Below are 9,791 nucleotides of genomic sequence, written 5' to 3'. Positions count from 1 at the left end.
TTTTATTATATAATATATGGTTTTATTTTTTCTATTTTGATTATTTATATTCTGTTAATTATTGTTTATTATTTTTTATCTTTTCAAATTCATTGTTTTCATTATATTTTATGTTGTTTTATAATTGCATTTTTATTTTATATTTTACTCTAAGGCTCTAAAGCCTTATTTTGACGGTTGTAATATTATTCTAAATAATAAATATGTATAACTAATGATCTGTACGTTTGCAGAAGGAGTGAGGAAAGTCGTAAATCTTTATATGATAGGGAAGTGTTCAATTGCGGTAGAAGAGCACTCACCGCAGGTATTTTGGTCAATGGATGCAGCACCATCATGGCAACTGCATTCAAGCAATTAGACGGAATCCATTACGCCGTCTTTGATGTTGTAAGATAACTTCTCGAGTTTTTAGATTGTATTCGCAATAAAGTATTTTTTATTATACATCCGATGTAATAAAAATGAAATTCAAGGTCAGTACCTTTTAATACAAGAGCCCAAGAGGAGAAAAAAGGCAGTTATCTCACCCTAATTTTTGATTACCTTATTGAAAACTACGTATAATTAATACTCAAAATTGATGTGTCTGCCAAATATAGGTAGGGGGAATAGAAAATGGCAGCTGTTTCAAAGCGATAAAATAAACTAATTTTTCATTCGGAGCTCTTAAAAAGTAGGAACAACACAAGAAAACCTAAGAAAACATCATTTAAAGAAGAGTAAATTTGCTAAAATATGAGCCCTAATTGAGTTATTTACGTTAAATAATTTTCGAGATATAGCTTTTTAACAAGCAACATTTCATGTAAATGTTGTATGGGACGTACTAAAAGATCAGTAGTTAGTGAATTTATTTTGAAAAATTTATATCTCAAAAACCATTTGATGTACAGATGTCTATTAGCACTCAAATTAAAGCTAGTTTAATGAGCTATAAAGTAGTTTATGATGTTTATCTTCGTAGGAGTAATAGTTTACATGAAATTAGCTAAAATAAATTGATTTATAGTTGTTCGGACAGTGAGTTTATTTTGTCAAATATCAAAAAACCTACTACTCCTACAAAGATAAACATAATTAACTATTTCATAGTAAATTGAACTACCTTTAATTTGAGCGAAGGCAGACATCATTACGTCCAATGGTTTCTGAAATAAAGTTTTTAATAAATCAAATTTATTGTCTGAACAACTGTAAATCAATTTATTTTAGCAAAATCATGAAAGCTACTATTCCTACGAAGGTAAAGGTTATAAACTTCTTTATATTCCATTAAACTAGCTTTAATTTGAGTGCTAATAGACATCTGTACGTGCCATAGTTCCTGAGATATAGATTTCTCAAAATAAATTACTAACTACTAATCTGTCAGTAGATTTTTAAGAATTTTGCTTTTTAAAAAGCTATATCTCGAGAACTATTGGACGTAAATAGCTTTTTTAGGGCTAATATTTCAGAAAATTTACTCTTCTTTAAATAATGTTCTCTTAAATTTTCTAGTGTTGTTGGTAATTTATAAGATATAGAGCTCCGAATAAAAAATTAGCGTTTTTTTAAGGTTTTGAAACAGCCGCCATTTTTTATTCCCCTACCTATACTTGCCAGACTCATCAATTTTGACTAGTAATTATACATAGTTTTCATTATAGTAATCAAAAATTGGGGTGAGATAACTGCATTTTTTTCTTGTACTACTGTGAACGGCACTAGAAAACCTAAGAGGACACCATTTAAAGTAATGTAAATTGGCTAAAACATGAGCCCTAATAAAGCTATTTATGTTCAATATTCCTGGAAATATTTGCTTAAATTGTTTTTTAAATTGCAACATTTCATAAATAATGCACTGAAAAATCAACTGTTAGTAAATTTATTTTGAGAAATCAATTTCTCAAAAACTATTCGACGTACAGATGCCTATTAGCTCTCAAATTAAAGCTAGTTTAATGAGCTATAAAGTAGTTTGTGCCTTTTGTCTTCTTATGAGTTGTAGTTTTCATGATATTTGCTAAAATAAATTGAATTATAGTTTTCCCGAAAAATTAATCTTCACACTCACCCACCTTGGTTAGTTCGCGGCGGCAACTCAGTTTGTTAGGGGTTGGCAAAAGGGACTACTTGGCCCACTTGCCGGATTCCCCCCTCCACCAAATACCTACCTCAACATCTGTATATTGCGATACTAAAAAGAATATTGCGTCTACCCTTTAAACCTAAAAGTTAACTAGACCAGTGTTGGTTTTGTTCTTGAGTTTATAATATTTTATGACTGAACCTAAATCATGACGCATCAACCCTAGATAAAATATTTTAATTATTATAAAACGTGATTGAAATCTCAATCTCGTATATAATTGCATGGATTGTTTAGACGACTGGTGACTTCACGATGTACGAGCGAGGCTGCTTCATTCGCCGGCATGGGAACATCCTCTCCGTAAATGAAGCTCTTTTTTACAAATTTTGCCCTAAAATTCAGGATTGGTTGATGGGCAAGAAGTCGAAAAAGGTATCAAAATGCAAAATAATATGTTCTAGTTATTACTTACCTATTAATAGAAAACAATGATGCAGAGTATTAGTACAAGAGCCCAATAGGAGAAAAAAAGTCAGTTATTTCACCCCAATTTTTGATTACTAATGAATGAAAACTATGTATGATTACTGATCAAAATTGATGATTCTGCCAAGTATCGGTTCGCAGAATAAGAAATGGTGGCTGTTGTTGTTGTTGGTTTTACGCCCAAAAGCCCCAATTTTGGGCGTAAAACCTTAAGGTCATCAACGCCCACGCTTCTCACTTTATAATTCTATTTCAAAATTTGAAATAATTTAATTGCTAATTAAGTTTGAATAATTAATTATTTTAGATTTTTTAACACATATGACAAACTTTTGGGTTTAGATCTTATTCAAAATATTATTCCTTTTTAAGAAAATTAAAACCATTTCTATGATTTTTGGTCATCATTCAGGGTATCTGAAACACTCGGTCCCACTCCCAATCTACGTAAGTTCATGTAATAGAAATGACATTCCTCAAATATGTGACTGACTGTAAGTACACTGTTGCAGTATTGACATTTTGGCGGTGGTTGCTTATTGATCAGGTATGCATAAGTTAAATTCGTATGACCTATTCTCAATCTGGCTATAGTCACCTTCTCCCTGCGATTGGAACGGTTTGATGTGGTCCATGGTTTAATCGTTTTTTTTTTAACAGTTTTTAATTTGCTTGGCGGGCTTTCATTCCACATGGCTTGCCAACTAGCTAATATTTCATTTTTCATCGGGAGACTTATTTCTTGGGGTGTTAGAATGGCCGCGCCCCGACCCGGAAGGATAAGTGCATGTTTGCCTGCAACGTCCGCCAGTTCATTCCCAGCGATGAATGGCGGCTGTTTCAAAACCTTAAAAATAATTAATTTTTCAATCAGAGCTCTGTATCATTAACCTAATAGAAGACCATTTAAAACCAGAGCTGTTTACGTCCAATAGTTTCCGAGAGCTTTTTAAAAAGAAATATTTCATAAAAAATACAATGAAAAATCAGAAGTTAGTGAATTTATTTTTATATATCTATATCTCAAAAATCATTCGACTTACGAATGCCTATTAGCACTCAAAATAAAGTTAATTTGATGTACCATTAAGTGGTTCCTTACGTTCATCTTTGCAGGAAGTAGTTTTCATGATATTTGCTAAAATAAATTGATTTATAGTTCTTCGGACAAAATTTAAATTCATAAATTACCTTTATTTTGAGTGCGAGCAGACATCTGAACTACTAGAAATTATTTTTCTATGAATTAATTTTGTAGCGGTAGCAGTGTGGCAACGCGCCAGTCTACCAACCCAATGGTTGTCAGATCAAATCCCGGTCCCACCCGGGCTTTTTTTAAACATAAAATAATGCAAAACTCCCCGGGCATCTGTGAGTCCCGTTAGCCAATGAGTGGCACTAACAAAAAATAGATGTGGGAGTGACAAACCCACTCTACGAAAAGACGACAAGACATAGACCTCCATGGTCTGTCGCCTATTATATAATAATAATAATAATAAATGATAAATAAATATTAGGTTTTCTATTGTTGTTGGCAATTTTAAAGGTATACAAATTAATTCATTTTTCACTTTTTAAAACAACCGCCATTTTGTAATCCCACTACTTGGCAGACTCATATGTATAAACCAATGTACAAAACTAGTATACATAGTTTTAATTAAATTAATTTAAAAAATGGTGTGAAATAACTACCTTTTTTTCTCCCCGGCTCTTGTACTTCATCATTGACGCTATGGTGGCAGCAACTGGATTCAGAAGCAGGCTTACATGAGGAGGGCTAATGTTATAGTGAGGAAGGTTCGAAGGTTATAGTTCTGTCGGAAGGGGTATAGAGGTCAGAATGTAGGGATTTTGTTTCTTGTAGGTGAATAGAGGATTTGAATTGCAGGAAACTATAGATGTAGAAAACATACTGTAAATTGATAGTTTGGCACTGATAACTTCCGAGAAAATATCCTTTGAGGTTAAAAGGGAAGAATAACTTTAACACGCCATAGGTGGAAAACACGAGAAGCCTTGAGGTACAAGTTAAGGAACCGGTATTATAAATTTAAACAATTGCCCCTTGCCCAACTATAGGTTCAGTCACTTTAGACGTATGGTTCCATATGTTCACATTTCCTTACAATTTTATAGAAAAAAAAACCCAATAAAAACGACTAGGTTCTCAGAAGGCCCTTGAGACCCTTCTAACAGCCCTTTCAAACCCTTAGTATCCTGTGTCAATAGCAAGGGCTGACACTTAAGCAGGTACAAGGTGTCATCTCACAATGGACTTGCATCAGTCCAACTATTTTATGGTTAACATATGTAAGTCAGTACACACAAGTCCTTAGGTCATGGTCTCTTTCTTAGAAGTCTGACCACCCAACTTCTCGTCACGCCTTTTTTCCCCCTCCCATATATTTACTTCTAAATTTCATAGGCTCTCTAGGCCCCGCCTAGTCTCCTAAAATTATCCGATTGGTCAAAACCCTTCTCCTATTTCACTATTCTTCCTACCCCCTCTTCTGAAGTGTTCATATATATTTCCTAGACTAGATAGCTAAGTTAGAACATAGAGACTGAGTAACAGTAACAGTAACATGTAGTTCTTGTAAATATGTTAGAATAAAGTCATTTTAGTTTTCACTGATTTTTGTGTTATGTAACTTACAGAAGACAAATCTTAAAAAGTAATTCATGATTCGCTTGGATCTGTTAATTACCTTCAAGACCAAGAGGCCTTCATATACAGCCGTTGTTAATGTGGGTGAAAATGAGTGACGATACAAGGATCTTACGTGTGGGTTGTGGGAGTTGGTGTCGGTAGCGGTGGTATAATTTGTTTGGTTTTGTTTAATGGCGTAAAATATCATTGGCCATCAACGCCATTTATTTCTTATTTAATTTAGCTTACATTTGTTTTGTTTTTTAAACACTTTTTTCTTCTTGATGTTGCATTTGTGCCAGTAAATGATTTGATTTTAAAAACTGAAACATTAATTTTATTTTTTTCTCATCGTCTCTAAGAGGTTTTGAAAGATCTGAGTTTAATCTCGGATTAATCCTAAGCTATTGGGGTGTGACGTGAAATATGGTTATTCCTAGATTTGTTTATGGTTATTTTACTTATTATGGCTTTAAAAGACTTGAATTTATGGCTAATTGATAAATTATTGACTTCTCGGAGGTGTTCGTTTTGAGATAAGATAGGAGTGAGTGAGCATCGTGTGACCTATTCTGAGCCTAGTCAGTACGACCTCCACTCTTTGATATTTACGGCTAGATGTACCCAGGATTTGACGCCCTTTTTGATAGTTATTAGTTTACTCTTTGGGCTTTGGTTCCACAAAGTGCAGCTTGATCGGGCAGTTCACTCCGAACGATTTCTACATGATTTAGAACCCATATAAACGTGAGTGACATACCCATGTTTTATAGAGTGTATAGGTAGAAATAGATGCAGGAAATGTTCTAATGCTCCGCATACATAGGATCTGAACTTTTTGCGAGCTTAATGAGTATTTTTTATTTCATTTTTTTAATGTTTTTATTTCTGCTAAGCCCCATTTGTGCGTGCGTTGATATGATGAAAATGGGTTGAAGGTAGCCTCCTTTTCTGCATTTAGATTAGAGGGGGGTGAGGAAAAGGGTAGTTTGTATTCTATATGTCTTTTGTTGACCGGGCTCACCAGGTTCGTTCATTCAAATAATTCAGTTACTTGTACTCAGTCGAGTCTGAGTCTGTTTGTGTGTCTGCCAACTTTGTGGCCGTTCTGTCGGTGTCAGTGTTCTAAATAATAGGTTCGTACAGTACTAAAGGCTATCAAAATAATTGATGTCTCCTTGATATAAATTCTGTCACAGTCAGTAGTTTGAATGTCGTATGTATCTTGTCCATCTTTGGACATTGAAGTGTATGTCTCACTGTACGGATCTGAAACTGTTGGAGCCTCTTGTCCGTTGAAGGTGCTATACAGGTCAACATAGGTGCTCCGTAGAGCAGAGCTGGCCTCAGCACACTTTTGTAGATCATTAGTTTGAAGCGGAGAGAAAGATTATACAGTGGATAGCTAGAGAAAGGTGTCTGTTAGGGTTGACACTCAGATGTACTGGGTCTGCTGGTCTATTCTCGTAACCTGCAACCCTAGAGACTTTAAGTACAGGACGCTTGTTCTTATGGAAGGAGAAGATAATACTGTTAACGCCATAATATAATTACCTTGTAGATAATTGTACTATTTAAATAATTAGTATTTAATTTAGTTACATTTATTATATTTATAATAGTATTGTTTTATTTAAATTTAGTTATTCGAAAAGAAAAAAATATGTAATTATATTTGTTTGTTATAATGAGTAATAGAGGCACTTGCTAAGGGTTGATAACCGTCGCTACGAGGTTGCCTAGCAACGGGCCGACCATCTTAGTTTTTTAGAGCAGTTCCGGCTAATTAGTGTCCATGATAGCGTCTAAGCAGCTCTGTCTGCCCTTATAGTTTAGTAGTTTGGACATTTTTTGAGTGATTTAGTCGTCATAACAGTTCGGAACCAGACCACTTCTGTGTTTCGATTTTAATATGAGTTCTGGATAAGTAGTGGCCAGGAACGTGTGTAATCAGCCCTGTCTGCGTTCATTTTGTCGGCTCGCCTAATACATTAATACGACTGTTGGATATTTGGACCATCGATGAACCACTACACCAACTTTGGACCATTGCAGCGGTTTATTTAGCTAAAAGAGCTGCGACCTACACATCTCGGCAGCACTCTTCCTCTGACCTATCGGAGTGAAGCAACCTTTCGTCGTGCAGTATTTATTTGTTTGTTTATTTGTAAATTTATTTATTTTCATAATTTAGCCTTTTTTATTTTACTTGTATTCATTGTTAGTTATCTTTTGTTTATTTTAGCTTTAGTTTTCGAATGTTTAATCTGAACCAGTTTGTCGTTTCTTCATTTTAAAATCCTTCCAACAAAAAGACATAGTCGATTTGAGATGGCTTTAGCAAATACAGTCGGGCTGTATTGTCATGAGCCTGTAATTATTAGCAGTTGTAAAGTTTGACTTAACTTATTGATCGTCGGGAACTTCGGGTGATATGAGCTTTCCAATATAGGGTTTGGTCAACACTAATACCTAACTTTTAGATAACGAAGCTGAAAAATTTCATTTCGTTAGGTTGAATTTTATTTATTAATTGATGAAATATTCATTTGCAGGAGGATGATGGGTATTGTTCGAGGTACACAGGTGGTTGGTTGACCGATGGATACATTATTATGCGTTCTGGGGGACTACTCCTGTCGCCTGAAGACAGTGAAAATAAAGATGGAAGGGTAATAGAATATTTAATTTTTTTTTATGATTATAATTATAATCTAATATATAAAAATGAACTGGTTTTTTGTGCTTTATGGACTGCACTGGCAGGTGAACGATATCTCCAGTGTGTAATGGGACTTTTTGCTAAATTTTCTCCGGATGATTATAGGATGGTCCGATTTTTTTCACTAAACAGAATATATTAACAAAATTATGAATTTTTGGCGTGTAGCTCAAAAAGATGTTTTTCATGATTGTTATATGACAATTGACAATTGATTTTTTATTCACTAAAAATAAAAATAAAAACTTAATCAGGATTTAAGAAAAGTAGGTCTACAATTTTTTTTTTTTTTTTTTAGGAAAATCAAGTTATATTAGTTTTAGCGTCGTATGAAACCCTCCATACCATTTTTCAAAGAAATTAAAAATTAGAAAATTTTCACCTCAATTTATTTGGAGTGTTTTTTTTTTTCTTGTGACCATTGTTCCAGTCAACATCATAATCTTTCATACTTCCTCTATATTTTATCCAATTTCCACGTTATGACAACCGTTGGAAAGCTGAATTTCTCCTCTTTTGCCAAGTTTGGTGTAAATTGGGCAAGTTTTTCGAGGTGCTATAGACGAATATCAACTTTGATTCACTCCTAAAAAAATCTTTGACCACACTTTGATAGGTCAATGAGTCTGAATTATTTCAATTTAGTACAAATATTGAAGCGCAGTGAGGGTTTCTATATAAAAACTACTATATTTTATTTATTTAATTTTAATTTTATTTTTTTCATTGGCGCGAAAGACCGTGGAGCCTTGGACTCTCTCGATGTATTTCTTAAGTACATCGAGCGAGGCCTTGGACTTGAAATACATCCCGCGTTTCCTGACGTGGTTTTCATAGGGTGGGTCCGTCACTCCCACGCCTATTTTTGTGAGTGCCACCCATTGGCTAACGGGCCTCACAAATGCCCGGGATGAGATTTTGAGTGAGTATTGCATAATTTTAAGCTTGAAAAAATCCCGGGTAAGGGCCGGGATCGAACTCGCAATTTATGGGTTGGCAGACAGGTGCTACCGTCACCCACACAGAAAGGGTTTCTATATAAAAACTACTATATTTTATGTAGTTTATATTTGACAATATTGTAGATAATCAACTTGTCTAATAGAAAAAAAAATGTGGTTTAGGGTGAAGTGATCTTTTTTTTTTTTTTAATAATATGAAAAAGTAAATATATTAGTATTTAGCGTCATCTCGAACTTCTAAATACAATTTTTCAAATAAATTTAAAAATTAGGAATTTTTCACATTGATTTATGTGGATAACTGTTTTTTTTAAAAATCTTCTGGTGACTATTGTTCATATAATTATTCATAACGCATCTGCATTTTATCAAATTCCTATGTTAATAGAACCATTAGAAAGCTGAATGCTCTTATAGCTTAAATTAATAAAATTTAGATTTAATGCACTTATAAGAGCGAAATATGGGTTTTGAATAGTGAAAAAAATTCACACGTTTCATTTTATATCTCTGCCTCTAATTTGTTTCATTAGATCCGTTTTTTTTTTCTTACCTCCTTTATCATAAATATATATAACAATATTAGGGTTACAAACAACCGCGGACCGGTGGGTGCAAAGAAAGGGGAGGGCCGCTCAATTGGGGGATAAAAGGCGAGAAGGGTTTAGATGACTTCAGGCCGTAGAGCCCGAAGCCCTTCCCTCGACGGGATTATCAAAAAAATTATTTATAATCTTTAAATTTCTTTCTTGAGACTGGCAATTTTTTACTAAATAATTTAAAAACACTATCCAAATTATAGTCTCAAAACATTTATTTCATTCACACGTCCAACCTTACTCCTAAAGGAAGGTTACAAGTGAGGTTATAATATAAGTGTATAAA

The 9,791-nt window shown here is 33.8% G+C and overlaps 2 protein-coding genes across 5 annotated transcripts in view; one reads left to right on the top strand and one right to left on the bottom strand.

The window, feature by feature from the left end:
- The window catches only part of LOC106692379 (uncharacterized), a 46,347-nt gene that overhangs the window by 35,184 nt on the left and 1,372 nt on the right, over nt 1–9,791 (bottom strand). The window lies entirely within an intron of this gene.
- The window catches only part of LOC106692375 (fructose-1,6-bisphosphatase 1), a 38,620-nt gene that overhangs the window by 27,629 nt on the left and 1,200 nt on the right, over nt 1–9,791 (top strand). For all 3 annotated transcript variants that reach the window (XM_067047028.1, XM_014438290.2, XM_014438289.2), the window contains 3 exons: nt 234–390; nt 2,375–2,512; nt 7,778–7,894. In XM_067047028.1, the coding sequence (XP_066903129.1) occupies nt 234–390; nt 2,375–2,512; nt 7,778–7,894 (412 nt within the window). The remainder of the gene's footprint in view (nt 1–233; nt 391–2,374; nt 2,513–7,777; nt 7,895–9,791) is intronic.

This window comes from Halyomorpha halys, unplaced genomic scaffold (assembly GCF_000696795.3).
Source record: "Halyomorpha halys isolate HHAL.00 unplaced genomic scaffold, Hhal_1.1 Scaffold54.1, whole genome shotgun sequence".
Lineage (NCBI taxonomy): Eukaryota > Metazoa > Arthropoda > Insecta > Hemiptera > Pentatomidae > Halyomorpha > Halyomorpha halys.
This window is presented reverse-complemented; position numbering and strand designations above follow the sequence as displayed.